Source organism: Centruroides vittatus, unplaced genomic scaffold, assembly GCF_030686945.1.
Source record: "Centruroides vittatus isolate TY-2023 unplaced genomic scaffold, ASM3068694v2 contig_875, whole genome shotgun sequence".
Classification (NCBI taxonomy): Eukaryota; Metazoa; Arthropoda; class Arachnida; order Scorpiones; family Buthidae; genus Centruroides; species Centruroides vittatus.
This window is the reverse complement of record NW_027122567.1, coordinates 3,348,292-3,368,177: the sequence shown is the minus strand read 5'-3', so window position 1 is coordinate 3,368,177 and position 19,886 is coordinate 3,348,292. Positions and strand designations below refer to the sequence as shown.

Sequence of the window (19,886 nt, the reverse complement as noted above, 5' to 3'; positions counted from 1 at the left end):
GATAAAATACCTCTAAGATGAAAGGCTTGGAGTAAAGTAAGGAAACATTAGAACAACCTCTCGCTCTCTGATAGCATATTTAAAAGAGCATGAAATCAATATAAAGTTCACATTTTACAGTGCTAGCCACACATGCTGCAGACCCCAATATTAAGATGCTCTTTAACAAAATGGGATTTATTCACCATGTGGCAAAAAAAGGAAGATTTTGAGTTCTAAAGCTTTAGAACTCAAAATCTATCAATCAGAGAAAAGTGAACTGCATCAACTTTAAAGACTGGGAAGGCATTCCTACCATGTGGAAAACACTATTTGAGTTATAATAAACCATTAATGATCAGGAGCAGTCTAGGAGTCCTGCTTTTATTTTACTTTATTATATTTTTATTATGTTTATACTGTATTTGAATTTTAAAAATTAGAAAAAGTTTGCTGAAAAGAATCTGTTGAAAGTTTAAAATCTGTTCTCACACTGAAATATTTAAAACTTGAAAATTGGAACACAACAGTCCAAATTTTGAATATTCTTCCATTTTCTTTCTCTTCTCTTCAGAAGACAACTGATGATGCCTTTGAAAAACTGAGATGTAATGATGACAACTCTGTTTCCTGTTGAAGTTTAAGGTTAGTTCAATTTTATTTTGATTTTATATACGGTGATACCTGTTACTTTGAATGTTCCAGAGTTAAACTTTAAATTTGAGAGAAATTTGACCTTAAGTTCGAACAATGCTTCTATATTTGGACAATGAAAAAAATGTACTTGCTGAATAAACACCATCAGTAGTGTGTCTAAGTCATCCCTTGCTCTCAATGTGAAAGCATCTCTTTCATTACATTCATGTGTTTTCAGTGCTTTTTCGCTTTATTTTTAGTGTGTTTGGTTATATAAAATCCCTACCTATTAACCATAGGATCCAAGAAGTGTGTGGAAGCAACAGTCTAAGAGGAAGATTGTAGTATCAGCAATCAATATGAAAAAGCAACTTATTGTAAAGCATGAAAATGGAGATGCTGAAATCAACAATGTGTACCATTCTAAACAAGGAAGCAATAAAAGCAGCAAATATGGCTAAGGAGTGACAACAATGACCTCCAGGAAGTCACACATTATTGCTTCTCATTTATGTGAATAAATGAGAAGCAATTAGTTGGTGATATCATCTTCAAGAGGATTATTTCTGAGAAAGCCATAGTGACCTTAAGAAAAAATGGAATATCACCAACTCCTCACTAAGGTACAGTAAATGCAATTTTTATTTTATTTATTGTTTTCATATTTTAATTTATTACTTAGGTCTTGTTATTTTTTTACCATAAATTATGTGTATTTCCTGTTTATCGAAATGGGTATTGTTTAGAGTCTGAAAATGGATTAATTTACTTTACATTACACCCCATTTCTAATGGGGAAAATTGATTTAGACTTCAAACAATTCAGAGTTCAAACAACTTCCAGGAACAAATTAAATTTGAATTAGAAGACACCACTGCATTTCATTTTAAAAAAACATTTGTTTGCAGAATAGAAAATATCCCTGAGCAAACATTTTAAAAAACTTTTAAAATTCTCTTCTCGCAGACATTTGTAAAAATTTAACAAGCAATTTGTAAGGAGTATTAAAAAATTTAATAAACTCTCTTCTGTAAAAATCATTTGCAGCAAAGTCTACTAATTTTAGTTGATTTTCAAAAGTCAATTAGAATTAATCACAGCTAGATAAATATGCTTTGGAGGTTCATACTTGGACCATAGACTGGAAATTCCTGATGTATAGTTTTTGGTATTCAAAATAAAATAAATTACAGTTTTTTTCTTTATTCATTTTTAATACGGTAATTTGCTAAATAAAGAGCAGTTATCCCATATCTTTATAAAGCATTATTACTGTTTTATATAAAACAAATAAATAAAGCGAATCATAATATTGTAAAATTACATATGATATTTTGCTCCAAATTTTATGAGCTTTTATATATACTATACCTATATCAGAATTTCAATTTTAAAACTATCAGCACTAAATTTTTTTTAACACAAATACAACTTTCTATCATTATGTAATGCAAATAAATTATGTACAAAAGTATTACAATTTGATAGAGAAAATATTTATAAAAAATTATAATAAAAATAATTAAAATATACAGGGTGGGCCAACGAAAACGAAACGGCAGAGTGTTCGTGTTCGTCCAAGCAAATCGCTCGGACAGGTCGATTTTATTCTCGAGGGGACATCTTATGCAATAAAGTTTTTGCGAATCTGAATATTAACTAAACAAACATTTTTTTCGAAATAAATGTTTGTTTAGTTAATACAAAATAAATGAGTTTTTAAAATTTTTTGTTGTCTGTTGTATTCAGAATCGCAAAAACTTTATTGTAAAAGATGTCCCCTCGAGAATAAAATCGACCTGTCCGAGCGATTTGCTTGGACGAACACGAACACTCTGCCGTTTTGTTTTCGTTGGCCCACCCTGTATATATATATATATATATATATAATATTATCTCTTATTATCATAAACTTATATTATAGTGTATATATATATAAGTTACTGACAATAAGAGATAATATAAATTTCTATACAGTATATACAGTTGAACCTGTCTATCTCAAACACATTTATATCAAAATTTATTTTTCCCCTGCATTTTCAGCATAAATTCAATATATTTTTCCTGTTTATCTCATATAATTTTCTTCCAAAACCTCTATCTCAAATTACAGACTGAAGTATCAATTACAAATTCAAAGCTCAACAACTACATTTTGATAGCATAAATTGCAGCTAAGAAACATCTCTGGCAATACAGTACATAGTCGCAATTAGCACTTCTTTTTTCCAATCGGCTATGAGTTTGGCTTGCATATTATTGATCAAAGTCGAGCATCAAAAACTATTGACAAACTATTTCTGTTAAGGTATGTCAAAAATGTTTTATTTATACCTAATACAGGTATCTCCTGTACTTACTATTGTATTAGTAAAACACCATATTGCCAATCATAACCTATTACCGTTTACTGCATAGGAACCTCCATATCTCGAATTTTCTTTCCCGTGAGATTCAAGATAGACAGGTTCAACTGTATATATAGAAACATATATCCTGTATGAATCGTTTCAAAAACGAAATTTACAATCTTATAATCTAAATTATAAATTTGTATTTTTATACCGTATGTAAGTTCTTATTATAAAATAATTATTTATTTTATAATAAGAACTTTCCTTATTATTATTATTATAATACAAAAGAATGGTAAATATTTCACATAATACAGTATGCTGTTTTTACTAATACCTTCTTATAATAAATGTAGACAACCATATTACATAAAATTTAGTTAAGTATGATAAACCAAGGTTAAAATTTGGCCAATACTGTATTAGTGATTTAACTTCAAATATCTTAAATAATAAACAATATTTGATTATAATTCTCAGTTTTTAACTCATTACACAAAATGTACTGTATACACAATATTTGAGTGTGTTGTAAACACAAATCATATTCAATTATGTTGTAAATTAACCCATTATAACTAATTATAAACTGATAAAGTAAACTGCGCCATTAAATCAAATGAAGTTAGCAAACTGAAATGACGTCATTAATTAAGGATATAAGATTTTTGTCTTACAGTCGAAACAAGTTTTTGCTTTATTACATTTATATTATTCAAATTTTACTTATTTAATAAAAAGTAATGATTTAAAAATAACAATTACCCGCTAATCAAATTAAAGATCACGAAAGCAAATTTAAAATAGTTAACAAAAGACATGCCCCGCCATCTGTTGTACAAATTCATTACTATCGATATCTTCATAATTCGGAGTTGGAACGAGAATCTGTACGATACTAATTTCGCTTTCTCCCGTTGTTCTTTAATATCTTTTTCGCATTAAAATATGTATGTGGCAGGCAGCCAGAGAAATACATTAAAAAGCAGATTCTCACGATAGGAATGGATTAAGAATTAAGAATTAACGATGGATTAAGAATTAAGAAAAGCTGGATGTTGTTGAAAATATTCTTTTCAGAGTTGATTTTGTGAACAATTCTAGAAATACATATTCTTACAGATACTTAATAAATTTTAGATACCGTAACATCTATTGAGTGCTATAGGTGTATATCTTATATTTGAAGTAAACTAAATTACATTTAAAATTTACAGAAAAAAACTTCCTTTCTAAACGAAGGATTAACAGAACCATTTCAAAAATTAATTCATAAATATATATAGGCTTATATAGGTCCTATAATCCTCTCCTAATATATTAGAGGGACAGTTGAATATATATAATATATTATATAAATACTAAAATAGCAATGCACACTTAGTCAACACAATAATTTCTAAGGAAAACAAAAAATACAATTTATTCTATACCTAAATTCAGTTTGTGACAAAGCTGCAAACTGCGAAAGAACGTCACTTTAACGAGATAATGAATGAGTTCAAATTGATGTTTATCGGTCTAGAATTTTATGGCCCGTGGTTCTGTAGCGATTAAACTAAAATGCTATTTAATGATTTAAAATTTGTATACTTTAATCATTATTAGCTCTAATTGAGATTTAACTGCATATTTCGAATTCTATGCATTATTTTGGAAAGAAAAAACAAAGGGCCGATAGTTGAGCTGCTGATTATATAGCAATTTGAATCAATCATAATAAGTAATAGAAGTGTGTTGTTGAACATAATCTATTTTTTCGTACATAGACCAACTTCATCCTTAAAGAATTCGGGAAATTTTAATATAATAGTGCAATATAATGTCTTGATACTTTATAAAAAATATATTATAAACTTATGTATAATAAAATATTCAAGTGAAACAAGTAATATGTTTTAATATCGGATGATTTATAACATACTACACTTGGGTTGATCTAAGCGTTAATCTGATATTGACGACATTCTTAAGAACATTTTATCTATAATTCTATTAAAGATAAATAAAAAATGTGATATTTTTTCCTGTTATTGTCTGAAAAATGAACTTTAAAAATAAGCTATTAAATTTATATATATATATTTAAACCGAAAACATTAAATAATTTCTTACAATATATCGCATTCTTTTATATTTTCTCTGCGATCGATACCAAATACAGTAAAATCTAATTTTCAGTTGAAGGATAAATATTATAATACAGTACTTACACTAATATTAAAACAAAAATTGATAGAAAAGAAATAAATAATCAACTGAAAGCATCGATTAACAGTAACGACAAAAAAAAAGAAGAAAAGACGGAAAGTATTTTAATGTAAATCAATCACTAAATCATTCACTATCAAACGGACATAAGCTCATAATTAAATTATCTAAAATTCACGACCATTGCAACGGGTGTATGATTCTCCAGAGCAAAACTCTTATTTAAAAATAATTAAATAGTTTTAAACAAAAAAAAAAAATGTAATTGAATTAATTAAAGCAATAGATATTCTTATTGAACTAATAAATTAGAAATAAGTTGATAATAAAATAAAGTTTTCTTGATTTCAATGATGTTTAAAATAATGTTTCATATTTGTCAATTATTTTTATGTTAGAAAGTCGATAAATTAACTTATCTCCTGTATACACGATCATTTCAAATATGCAAATTCGTTTATAATCGTTGAAAGAGTGAAATTCCGACAATTTTCATTCGTCTTTTATTAGGCCAATACTAAATTTTAACTTACGTGAAAACGGCTAAACTAATTATTTTTTTTTTAGTATGTCTCAACACCAATTTTGAGAACATTTATCAGTGTTTGTCAATTTGTTTAACATATTATGTCACTAAGAGAATTTAAAAAGTTTCACAAGAAATTTTCTTTTGTAGGTGTATAATTTCGTGTCGTTGATTTTATACAATATTGTGATATTTATTGTTTTAAAACCGATATTTAAAATTTCGAGAATGTTATAGGCCTACTTCTGACAAATTTAACCTGAATGTTAATGATTAAAAATGCATCTGTTTTGTGTGAGCTAGTTCTAACAAATGAGTCATTTTACATATAATAAATATTAACTTACAATACACTGAATATTTTGAATATTTTTCTTTATTATTATTAAATTTACTAAATAAATCTTCAGTGATTAGGCTACATCAGTATAAATTTCAAATTTAATTGTAATTATTATCTGACTCTAAAATTGTTCCTTACTTTTAGTTTATACTGTATTATACATATTTATATAAATTTATAAATGTATATAAACTATAATAAATAATTCTAGAGTCAGGTGATAAATATTAATATATGTATTTTTACATACACCAAATGAATTATGTCTTGTTCTTATATATTTTATTTTATGTATTAAACTGTGATGAACTTATTCCAAATAACAATTAGGCTATTATCTTTTCAGTATTATTTATGATATTTAGATATATAAATATTTAATTTATAATAAACAGATAGACAATACCTAGAAGAAAATAAAGTCCGACTTAGGCTAATAATTAAAACTAACTTTTCATGTAGGGAAGCACATCACAAATCGATTGCCAATATTAATAGCCTACAGCATTTTTGCGATTTACATTAATTCTGAAAATGCATTTTAAATTATATATATATATATATATATATATATATTATTTATTCATTTAATCTCCTCCATTTTCTTATATAACTTTTCAGAATTTTTTCAGAGAAGTATGCGACGTCTATAAGTCTGTGCCTTAAACAAACCTGATAAATTATCGTCATAGGGGTCGTCCATAAATTACGCAACGCTAATTTTAAATTTTCAACTACCATCTCATCTCTCCCTGTAACGTTACGTAACGCTGCCGCACGTGCCCACCCTTAAAATTACGTAACGCATATCCTGGATCACTCAGGACTAAATTTTGGGAAGGTCGAATTGAACGGATAAAAAAATTTTAACGCGAATTCAATAAAATTCCACCTTATATGACTGTTAATTCATAAGTAGTATAGAAATAACACGACACAATATAAATAAAAAATGTATTTTAATTAGGAAAAGATTTTTGGAAAATTTTCTAGTGTTTGTTTTCTTTCTTTTTTTTTGTGGATGCTACGACTCCTTGGCCCCCCTCTGTATGAGTCACTGTCCTGGATCAATCTCTTAATTGTAATAAGGAATAATACACTATACGCCGTACTGAACCTTACAATAGCGAGGTTGAGGCCGAAGTTTTAAACGCGAAAACGTGTACGTCGGACGTTCAGCGCCGCTTTCCTGTAAGCCTAGAAGTTTGACAATGGCGTTTGGAATGTCGAGCATGATTTCCAAACACCATTGTCGAACTTCTAGGCTTACAGGAAAGCGGCGCTGAACGTCCGACGTACATGTTTTCGCGTTTAAAACTTCGGCCTCAACCTCGCTATTATTTCATTGATTACATGTAGGCCTATAACGTACAAAGCAGTGACATAAACATTACGGTTCGTTATGCACCACTTCAGAAATAAAAATGAATCACTCTGTTACCCAATAGTTGAAACCCTAGCGTTACGTAAGTTTTTGTAAACACCGTCTACCCCTTATAATGCATTGTAGCGATTCCCTGAATATCCACTCACTTTTGCGTCACGTAATTTGTGGATAGCCCCTTCCATTCGGTCGTATTTATGTATATTTACGTATTTAATAGTTAAATATTGTTTGTGGAAAAGGCTGGATGGCAGAAACGACAAAAAACTATCTTACAACTCAGAAATCCGAATCCTGTTCGAATCAGGTACTCAGAAATTATGTATTGTTTGACTCGACTATGTAAATCGCAGTCGTTTTTACCCAGTGATCTCATTGTGGTCCTGGAGAAATTCATAATGAGCATTATAAAAGCTCACTGGGTATCTGCAGGACAGAAATTTAAAAAATAAAAGTTTTTCTTTTGAGAGAAATCAGAAAATATAATATGATCATATCATATATTCAATCAATCATATTCAGGGCAGTCTGTCCCGGATATACTGTATGGGGTCCCTCCCTCACCATCCGGTTTCCTCATTGTGGATCCAGTCGAACCCACGATGAACAACTTATGATTAAGCGTCCCCTCTTAATGTCCTCGGAGCTCTTAAAAAACTATTCTTTCTTTTAGTTTGATCCTCATCTTTAGGCATGATTTCAAAACTATTGTCGCCTCTGTAGAAAGTCATAACTTAAATACTGTGATCAACGCCATCGTATTATTATTAATAGTGCAATAATGTATCTCTACTTATATAAAAGACTGCTTTCGAACTTAAATTTTGTGGTTCTTCACGGGTAGTTGGAATGGAGCATACGCTAATTACCCATTTCTCATTCTTTCCAACTGATTAAGCGCAGTGGTAAGAATGAGAAATGGATCGGATAGATTCGCTGCATCAGATCCATTTCAAATCTATAAGATCCATCAAATGAATGACATTCGAATTTGATCCAAACACTCATTTTTCAAGGGTAGTGCGATTGAGATGTCTTTTCCACTCCTCTCTATGTCCGATGATTCTATTGTAAATCTGTTCGTAATGGATCTTAAAAGTTGAGATCTTATATAAATATAATATACTATTATAGTTCCTCTTATCAACGAATCCAATCTAATTCTAATCATGTTAATAATTAGTTCTATAATTTTTTTTAATCCAAAAGTATTATTTTATAATAATTATTATTAGCCTTATCTTGAGGAAACCGTGTTTTATGTTTTCTTTCTTGCGAACGCACAATGCAGTGACAGTAGATTTAAAACACTGGGCAAATTTTCATCCTTTATTCGGTTGGAACGCTTATTTCGGTTGTATTATTAGCCTCTTTTTTTTTTTTTTTTTTTTTTTGTAACTCTTTCCGCCCAGTGGGCACTAAGAGGGCCTCTTATAGCAAGCCCATTATAGGTTCGGCCAGGCCCACAATGGGGCGGCCGGGTGGTGAAGGACGGGGACCGACATATCCGGACGAACCACCCCCCGAAAAATTCCTGGGGATTTCTCGACCCGTCCGGATTCGATCCCGGGTCCCCCAGGGCGGTAGGCTGGTAACCTTGACCGCTCGGCCATCCGGCCGCTTGTATTATTAGCCTATTATTATAATACCAGTAGGCCTACCTAAAAATAATAAGGACATAACTATACAATAAATAAATATAAACTTATATAAGTAGCCTAATATTCAAACTTACTGTATACTCTTAAACGATTTATTATAATTTATTTTGATTTCGATTTATAATTGAAGAAATTTAAAAGTTGAATTATATCCTCAAATTGCATAATTGAACGAGCAATTATTTATTGTGATATCGTCACAATGCAGGCTACAAATTTTAATTATACTTTTAATTAATTTATTTAAAATATATGCTCTCCACTCAAATACTGTACTGTACTGTCGTGTCTTCCCTTGTACATCATACTTTTCCTGTTAGCAATAGAATCGTCCCGGTCATCTATCTAATTCTTCTCGGGGGAAAGTTTTGAATTGAAATAACGTGATTTCTGGTCCAAACCAGAAGTTTATATACAGTTAATATGGTTTCCTGGCCCCTAAGTTTTCCATATCTGGTCTTGTCTTTCATTTATCTAACACCATTCTCGAGATTACAGAAAGACAGCCGGACAGCCGGACGACAGTGGGAATTTATAGGTCTACAATTTTTTTCAAATTGTAGCCCAATTATATTAAAAGTTGTAATCATGTAGATTTTTGTAGGTAAGTCATAATAGTAGTAATAATGTTAAATATTACTAAGATAGTTCGTTCTAGAACACAAGTGAAAAAGAATAGAAAAAAGTTGAATTTATAGATTGATTATATCTATAAATTCAGCTTTTCTCTATTCTTTTTCAATTGTGTATACTAGTATCCAGCAAATTGAAAGACGGAGTGTCACGAGCGTAATTTGAACCCGGTTATCCTGATAAGAATGTTTGCTTCCCCACATCACCCGGGCTGAACGCGTGGTTCAACCTTCAGATACTTTACTATTCTTAGAATAAATGAAATATTCTGGAAGAATATCATTCAATACTTATACAATCTTAATAATTCACTTCGAACCCCGTAAGATGAAGAAAAATTCTTAAACCTAACTAATTCATAGGGAATTCTAAATAGGCTACTAAACCAAATTATGAAACATTTAAATGTAATATTGTAATACAGAAGAACATTAAAGTTCTTCTGTATTACAATATGGATTGATAAATGCACTATCTTATTATTTTAAAGTAATTTCTTGAGCTTTTTTCGATCCATCTCTGGCATTAAGTGTTTAAATATTAATAATAATAATAAACGAAAGTTATAAAATAAGTCGTTTAGAAGACATACATTTTTAGAAGATTTACATAAATTTATTTTAAAATATTTTTAAATCACGTGAATAAAACTAGTAGTAAACCAGTACTGGTCCGCGAACCACAGTTTGAGTAACACTGGCCTATAGCATCAGTCTATACTATAAAATATAATGATTTAATTGTCATATATTTTCATATCTATTAAATTTGTACGACTTGTATATATTTCCGCTTAAAATAATCCTGAAAAGAAGAAAGTTTAGATTTCCAAATTCTCACTTGACTCAAATTCAATAAAAAAAAAGACTTTTGAAATAGCCAAAAAATTTAGTTACTTTGATACCGTCACAATAGAATAAAGTAAAAACGAATAAATTCAACAACTCAATTATCATTTTACTTTCTTCTATTAAAAGAATAATTTTATTCAAAAATTGTTTTGTATTTTATATTATATTTTAAATCTAATCAAACAAAATTATATTTATATTTGTATTTGATATTTTAATTTCATGTAAAAAGTTTATTATATAAAATGAACCTTACATGCAGTATGTATGTCAAACAGGCCTACTGGACCTCTGGAGAGACCAGATCAGTTTCCTCCATTTAGAATTATGTCGGCCCCTTTGGCATGAAAATTTCTGATACGTAAAATAAATATGATTTTTTTTTTTTTTTTTACTTATTTAAAACTTATCAAAATTATGAGAATTTGGTTAAATCTATAAAAGTTGAGAAAATTTATTAATTTTCATGAACTCTGGATTTCTTCGTACCCGCTACTCTTCCCTCTCGAAAGCACTGGATCGTACAATATTTCCAAGGATTCCCGCATCTTTGATTGCAATTACAAAAAACTAAATAAATAAATTTACTGAAATATTAAAATTAATAAAAACTAAGTTAAATTAAAAATTAATTTGCTTATATTTTGAATTTTCTGAACATTAATATAAAGCTTAGATCTAGTTTACTTATAATTTCCGAATATTTTAAATTACAGGGAGTAATTAAAACATTTTGCATGCTCTAAATTAAGCGTATTTTATTATCTAATTGTAGATTATCGTATTATAATTTATACATAAAGCAGAAATTATAAATATTTTCAATCTTAAATTTTGTGATTTTCATATAATATTAACTATTGAAAGTTAAGTTGATTAGCATGAAAACTTCAAAGATTTTAAGAATACCTATTCATCCGTAAATGAAATACGACTTAAATGGATATTCAGAAACCTTAGACAGATGATAATAATGATACTGTACCGTACATACTGGTCTGTATCACAGGTTCTTAACATTTTTTGTTCCATGGCCACTTTTCCAGCCAGGTGAAGGTTCTCGGCCCCTTCTCGAAATAATATTTTAATGTACTTCTTTCTTAGCACAATAATTAACAATTTAACACAATAACACAAAATTAATATAAGTTGATTTTTCCCCTTCCATGCCCAGTTACCTCTGGTTAAGAACCACTGACTCTACATATATCGGTCTATGTCATATTGGTACATATCATATTGGTCCAGTGGTTCTCAACCTTAAGCTGTGGGACACAAGTTTCGTGTGGCACACCCAGTGTGGCATCGAATATGTTCTTATATGTATAAACAAAACACAACCGTAGCTTTTTTGAAATCTTGAGGTATCTCTATGAAAAATTCGTGGCAAACCTAAGTGCCATATCACAGGGATTGTGAACTGCTGGTGTATATTAATCAGCCACAGAAGGCTTCATAGTCTTAGAAAAGGTTGGCTAGACAAGTTATAGACTAAAACTGTTACTAAAAATTGCATAGACATCATTTCAAAGGACAAACATTAAATTATTTCGTTGACAATGTCAAAACTCTCGTTTTATCTTGAAATATTCTGTCATCAGTTTAATAGCAACGATCACATAGAATATTTTCCAACATTTTCTGAGAGTGATTCAAATAAAATTTCTTTTAATAAATCTTATCATATCAAATATTTCCAATTTGCCGAATGAGTGTAAAAAGCCAAGTAAACTCTTAGAAATAAAATTTAATCATTGATAAAAAACATTATTTAGAAAGATTTTTTTCATTTCGTACGTTTTAAAACAACCAATTGTGGTACGCATTTGTAACATAATAAACTTACAAAATGAAACTTTGAATTTTGTATGTAAGCCAAATACATAACATTTATACCCTATATTTTAATTTTAATTGTAAGTAATATACTGTATTAATTTTAGTTTTATGCCATTTTTTAATACATATAGTAAAGTTCTGTGTTGCTATTACTATTAAATTTTCTTTTGTATTTTAGATGCGGGAAATTTGTTAAATGGGGGAAGAAATCATTTGCCATTTGACATTTCTAATTGAATGTATAATAAATAAATTATTGGACTGAAATTTTCAGATTGCAGATCCATAGATTCCCATTGTCCTCCGTCTTTCCTTAATATCGAGAACGGAGTTATGTAGATGAAAGTCGAGACCAGATATGGAAAACTTAGAGACCGGATACCCATATACGAGCTTCCATTCTGGAGAGAAAGTCATTTGATTTTTTAAATTAAAATACGATAAAAGAATTGCAACCCATTGTGACGTTGTTATTATACTATGTATGTGCATCCAAATACCAAGTTACCTATGCAATTACAGAAAATATTACCGCAGTTAAAGAAAAGAGAGAAGTTAAAACGTTCTAATATAATGATAATGGTTTTAATAGCGTTTTTAAATGCAGTCATAAAATAACAGTAGTTTTTTATAGTCGATTTTCTTTATACGAGATATGGATTTTCAAAAACTGTCGAGTTAAATTTAAAATGAAAATTACATTACGCTTTATGTTAACCCTTAAATGCATCACTAGAACATATAAACTAACAGATTACTTAATTTCAAAATGTAAAATATCTATAAGGCCTATAAGTTGAAGGTTTTTGTAAAACTTGGGTAATAAATACATTTCTTTCCCTCCTCAATAATATATAAAAATGTGATTTCAAAAGTTGTATAGAATATATTATAATTAAAATTATTCGAATAAAAAATATTTATTGAAAAATTTTAAGTATAAAAGACATTTTAGAAAAGAAAATTTTGTAATTTAAACAATTTGAAAAGTTAAGTTATTGATAAATAAATATTCTTTCAGAATTGATTAGACTTTTAGAAAATTCATAACTATTTATTATTTTGTCTAATTTTAGGAATTAATTTAATTTGTATGGAAATTATTTTATAAGGTATAGTAGTATTTGCTACTTTCATTTCATATTTAATGTTTTTATTTAACTATAATTTCCTTTCGTATTTAATAAATTAAGTATAACTTATAACGTTTAAAAGAAAAATTTCTCAACATAACAAAAGTTTTCGTCTATGATTTTATTTATTTAAAAATAAACAAGTTTTATTTTAGTAAATAAGTCTCTATTTTATAATCAAAATATAATGAAGTAATTTACTTTATACCCAAAAATTCAAAATGTATAAGCTTTCTCAGATTAATAAAATTAATTTTTAGATATTAAATAGCATTTTAGCTCTTTATTTTTTTTAATTATTATTAAATTTTGTATCATCATAAATTTGAATCAAAGAAAAAATTATAAATCTATCTCTTTAATGATTAAATTATGCATTCTTCTCTTTGAAAAAGTATTCAAACAATATATCTTGTCCAACTTTAGTTATGGCCTATTCATTTTAATAAAGCACACAGAAAGTTAGTAAATAAGTTTCGTGGGATTATACTTTTTTCTTACTAATTAATAATAATAATATATATATTATCTTCTATGATAAAAAGAGGAACTTATAATATATCTAAGAGAATAAAATGAGATTATTTGAATCTACAAATTATTATATTTTACGCTTATTATTTAAATCCAATGCTGAAAACTAAATTATGAGTTAAATAATAACATATTTTTCACAACAAGTTAAAATAAAGCTCAAAAATAAAAAGTTTAACGTAGATTATACAGTGTGAATATGATTCGACAGAGAAGCTAGATTTAAAGGGTTTTTTAAATGCATAAATTATTAAATTGACTTAAAATCTTTACAATTTTCAGGCTTTACTAACAATACATTTAATTTTTCCAATTTAAATAGCTTTATAATTATTTTAGTTTCAGAAAAATGAAGGAATACATTGAACATAATTTTATACATCCACAGATTATATCAAGTAATCAAAATTTAAATGATCAACCCTTCAATTATTTAATCATTACTCAATAAATACTAAAATCAAAGTTTAAATTCCTTTTTTACTTTTTTGAAATTTAAATAAAATACTATTGATATTTTGAAGCTGTTTCTAAATTTCAATACTTATTTACTCCAAGAATAGTTGTACAGATTTTATACTTTTGTACTTACTTAGACATAATAAATATTATATCGTTCTGTGACTTACCATTTAATCCCATAAATTTATTATAAATTATTATATATAAGGAGCATGACAAAAAACGAGAAGGGTTGAATTCCATTCTCATTATCATGTAATACAATTGAATAGATCGAGCACCTTCGATGCATCCAGAAAATAGATGCCTCCAGCTCTGCTCCCAGGTAAAAAATTTTACGTACGGGAGGGGAAAAACTAAAATTACAAATGTTGATTATTGATTTAGCTTAAGGCGGGAAAATATCTTTAGGCAATTCTAGAAGCAGCTTCCACGCAAAGAGAACCGAAAAAAAAAAAAAAAAATGTGAAGAGCAGACAAAACTTTGAATCGCTTTGATATGTGAAAAAAGTTCTTGAATTAATAATCCCTCATTCTATAATTTTTATGCGAAGATCTATAAGTACCATTAGTATAGTTTTTGCAAGTATTTTACATAATTGGTATCACACCCAAACGTGTTTGTTGAAATTATTGCAGTTTGATGCAGCTGGCTGAATATTCTTAATTACTAATCTTGGTAATTAATAATCATTTATCTTATTCTCTTCCAGGCACGAATTCTTTACGGACTCCGTAATAACAGTAAAAATGTTAAAATGTAATTTGATAATAAAGGCCAACGCGAAATTAAACGAAAATATACTTATGACTTCAATTTTTCAAGGAATTCTTATAATTAATTAAAAAGTATTACAAGGAATTGAAAAGTATGATATATTATTAAAATTAAATAAATAAATAAGTTTTTGTCTTTTTAATAAATACTATAAGCAGCTTTAAATTTTATTTACTTATGATTTATCGTTATTTTAACAAATTAAGATTATTACTAGAGTCATAACAAGAATAAATTATATATATATATATATATTTTTTTTTTTTATTATTCGAATGACTCCCATTGCAGGATTAAAAATAATAATAAATTGCAACAAGAGAATTTATTCTTAAAGTATCTAACTAGAAGATAATAGCATAATTTAAGTGCACGCTTTGAAAAATAGCTTCCTTACAGCATTATTTTGGAAAAATAACTATAGTTATGTTTCTATAAAAGCATTTCATTGGATACAAGAATTTAATGCCAGAAAATAAAATTCTGTGACTTATTTTATTGGTAGAGAAAGTAGAATATGTAGTTTACTTCGTCTTATTTTAAAGTTACTACAGGCCATACAATATATTGCGCATCGTGGTTATATAAGAATGTACGGGTTTACGAATGTATAAATTATTAAATTGGAAAAACTGCCGTAATTAAACTAGAAGAAACGATATTAAATTAATCGTTGTAAAAATGAATTTAGATTAATGTATAAGTTATGCTTTTTTATATAAAACGCTAAGCTTTAAATAAAGTATAAATATTTCAGCAAGAATTAATAATCATTCTATAATTTCTTCCCCCCCAAGAAATATCATATATTTTATTTTAAAAAATTCTTGCTGGCATAAATTTGTCACGAAAGTTTTTAAAAGAATCCTAGTTACTATTTAGAGATATCTTCACAAATGATCCGTGTAATTGTGCGACTTCACAAATCTTGTTATGGAATAGTTTTAAAATTTGGAAACTTAACTGAAAGTAATTTGAAAAGTGGAACAAAAAGACACAAAGACATCATCATTGAGTGAAATAAAAACTGTCAGAGAACAATCTTTGGAACAATGTCAGAAATCAAAGCTAACATTCCTAATACCAAAAAAAAAGTGAAGAAAACAATAAAACATCTTTTACAAGTATATTAAAATAGTTTAATAATTTATTATTTAAGGTTTATTAATGGACAGGACTAATAAAAATTTTTTCAGATCAATAGATTCAAAATGTAAGACTACTGTTTTAAATTTTACTACACTCGTATTTTATCGGAAAAACTATAATATTTTATTAAGCATTTCAATATGAAAACATACCAACTTTTATTCATGCTATAGATATGGATTTAGTCTGTAGGAAATTCTATTGTATTCTGTGAAGACTTCATAAAATCTATTTTAAGACAAAGAATTCAAATTTTGGGAATTTAAATTTGAAATTTTTCATTGTCCAATAAAACATAACATTTTTATTAATATATAAAGATGTGACAGGACGGTAATTTAAAAATATAGATGGTGTAATATTATTTAATATTGTTGTGTCATAGGCTTGTCTCAAATTCTCTCAAGATATTTAACAGACTTTTTAAAGGAAACCGTCATTTAAAAATTTTTAAATTTGATTAGTAGTGATTTATTTGAACATTTTTAACATTAAAATAATGAAAGAAATGTTTCCAGTTTGTTTATTCCATTTTAAAAATATCTTTTTAATTTATAGGAAAGATAGTTACACTATTAAGATATATACAGATAAGGAAACACGAGTAAACATATGACGTGACAAACTGCAGATGTCTGTTTTATATATAAAAAAATTTAGATTTCATAATCTCACATTTATAGGTTTATATTTTATCTCCAATATAGAGAAATGGCGCAATAAATGGAGATATGCATCATTCGATTAGCGTAGATTTTAGTCACTAGATTACTAAAACTATATATTTTCCTCGAGTTTATATTATATGTATTAGCATGATCCTACATTTAGTAAATGCAATACTGCAATATTAAGTTTGGGGTTATTAAATTGCTAATTAACCTATAAAACTAACTGAAATACATTATGATACATTAATTTTACAGAGATGATTTTTAAAAAATTAATATAAATCATAGCTGTTACATGGATTTAAAAAATACCATCTAATTATTATTATTATTATATATATGCACAATTGTACATGTAGCATAATAAGTTATAAATTACAATTTTTCTTTGAATGTTAATAAGTTTTCTATACATTTTGGATTGCATATGTTATTTTACGAACCGACGAACCGATATAAATTTATGTTCTTGTATCCAGGATTTAGGCCTACGCAAATTAGGCAATTGTCTAGAGTCCGAATCTAACAGGGACTCGCAAATTGCCCAAATTAACTTGCAAATTCACATATAAATAAAAAATATTGGTGGTAAATAAATTATTTCGGGAAACCTTATCGCAAGTTTGTCTAGGGCCCGAATTTTCCTGAATCCTATACTGCTTGTATCAGCAACCTGCATTCTGAGGAGAATTCAGATATTATATTTAGTCTAAATTAACAGTCATAACACTTATCGTTACACACTTCATGTACAAGAGAGTAGAGGATAATCACTGCATTTACACTTAATTTGGAACATCAACACTAATATTTCTTTCTAGTATTTTTTTCTTTTTTTTTCATCCGATAATTCCTAAATCATTTTAAATTCAAGATTCCGAATTACTGAATAGATTCAATTAATTAATTTTTAAATAAAAACACACTATAATAACTTCATTTTTTACGTAAAATTGAAACATATATTCAAAACACGTAACCTGGAAAAATTTTTATTCATCGGCCATCTTTAATGGTCATTTGATATTCGCCCGCCATCTTTATTGGCGATTTTTGGTTTACAGAAGTAAAAAAATAAATAAAACAAAAGCGACTGATCGATATTCAACTAATACAAAAATACTTTACTATTCCGTAAACGTTGATATTTGAATTTTGGTTTTTTTATACCACTTTTTTTCCTCTGAGTACATAGATTTCATCCCACTTTCCATTCTTAAAGGTCAAGACTACACATAGTTAGGTTATGTAGTAAATCTCTAAATTTTCTTACGTAACACACACAAAAAAGAAAAGAACTATTTTAGCAGAATTTTCCTAATTAAGTTCGTGAAAAATTGTTTAAATGTTAAAACAACCTATAATCATTAAAACAAATAACTAGATGCTATATTAACTTTTGGTGGCTGTGCGAAAACGACTGTATTTTCTCGTTCCACAGTCCCCGTTGCTATGGTGATAAGCAACCAACGGATACAAAAGTACTGTAGAGCTCAATTCTGCGACTGCAGAAGCATCCTGAACATGTAATTCCTCACACCTGTACAACACATCCTCCCACGTCTTTCCATATTTGGAAGATGTAGGAGGCGAAGTAATTTTTATTCAAATGTTTCCCCTTTTTTAAAAAATTATATTATATTCGTATTGTCTGTTTATTACTAAATTCGACGATAAAAAATTATCGTTACTAAATTAACGAGATTTTTATTCTCTCTTCGATAATTCTGACATCAATATTCTATAGGATATAGCGGATATATTTTCATCTCCGTAAAATGCCGCCAAGAACATCAATCAATATCTACGAAACACTGAAGGTCGCTTTACCGAAAACGGCCTATTTTTGTTTATATTATTTAAATATATCCCTAAATAATCGAATTCCCATATTATTTAATCTTAAAATAAAATTATAAAGTGAATTTAATTAAATTATATCAGCTCAAAATCAATAAAAAAAAAAAAAGAAATCTAAAAACTACCTTCTCGCTTTCACTTAATGCTGAAATACATAAACCTAATCAATTTTTAAACGTATATTTCGTGAGCAATTATTAATTTATTGTTCCATTTTTCGAGAGAAATAGATTTTTCCATTGTTTATTATTATTATAATTCATGATTCATAATTCCATTATTATTTGCAATCGATAATTTTATTATTTATAAAGGTAGTGGGATCATACTGTATAAGAAATTTTATTTGGATAAACATATTCTGTTGTATTGTTCGGTATTGGTAGCGTCGTCTCTTACTATTTGTTCCAAAGAGTAACTGCAATGCTGGAACCCGTGCGTGAATTGTCACGCAAACTGCACGTGCACGCTGTATTCAGATAAAATCCCCACACTAACTGTATACAAAAATTGGCCTGCATGAGTATAGGATGTGTACTGCATGTAGATTTCTGGTCATACGTAAACGAATGACCGCTGGGAATTTACCATGATGTCATATAGGAAAGAGTTTAAAAAAATACGTCAGTGAGAACCCGTAAACATGGCCTTCACCCGCGATTCTAAACGTCGAGTAGCATTAAGGCATCGCTCCGTGTTCTTTATTAAAGTAGCTTACACATCAATCTTGATACAAATAATGATTTATAAGTAGTTAATTAAACTTTAATTAAATCAGAACTGCAAAGAAAAATATAACAAAACTTATATTAATAACTCCTTTATATTAGTATCATTGTAGTTGATTAGGATAGGAAGCCAATCATTTTGGTTTAAGT

At 28.0% G+C, this 19,886-nt stretch overlaps 1 protein-coding gene across 6 annotated transcripts in view; it reads right to left on the bottom strand.

The window, feature by feature from the left end:
- The window catches only part of LOC136983036 (regulating synaptic membrane exocytosis protein 2-like), a 341,614-nt gene that overhangs the window by 308,793 nt on the left and 12,935 nt on the right, over positions 1–19,886 (bottom strand). Inside the window, exon 1 of one of the 6 annotated variants that reach the window (XM_067279652.1) lies at positions 3,739–3,847. The exons of 4 other annotated variants lie outside the window; for them this stretch is intronic. In XM_067279652.1, coding sequence (XP_067135753.1) covers positions 3,739–3,839 — 101 coding nt within the window. In that variant the 5' untranslated portion in view covers positions 3,840–3,847. Of the gene's footprint in view, positions 1–2,608; positions 3,058–3,738; positions 3,848–19,886 lie in introns of those variants that run through there. One more of the 6 variants, XM_067279654.1, reaches the window with a different exon arrangement.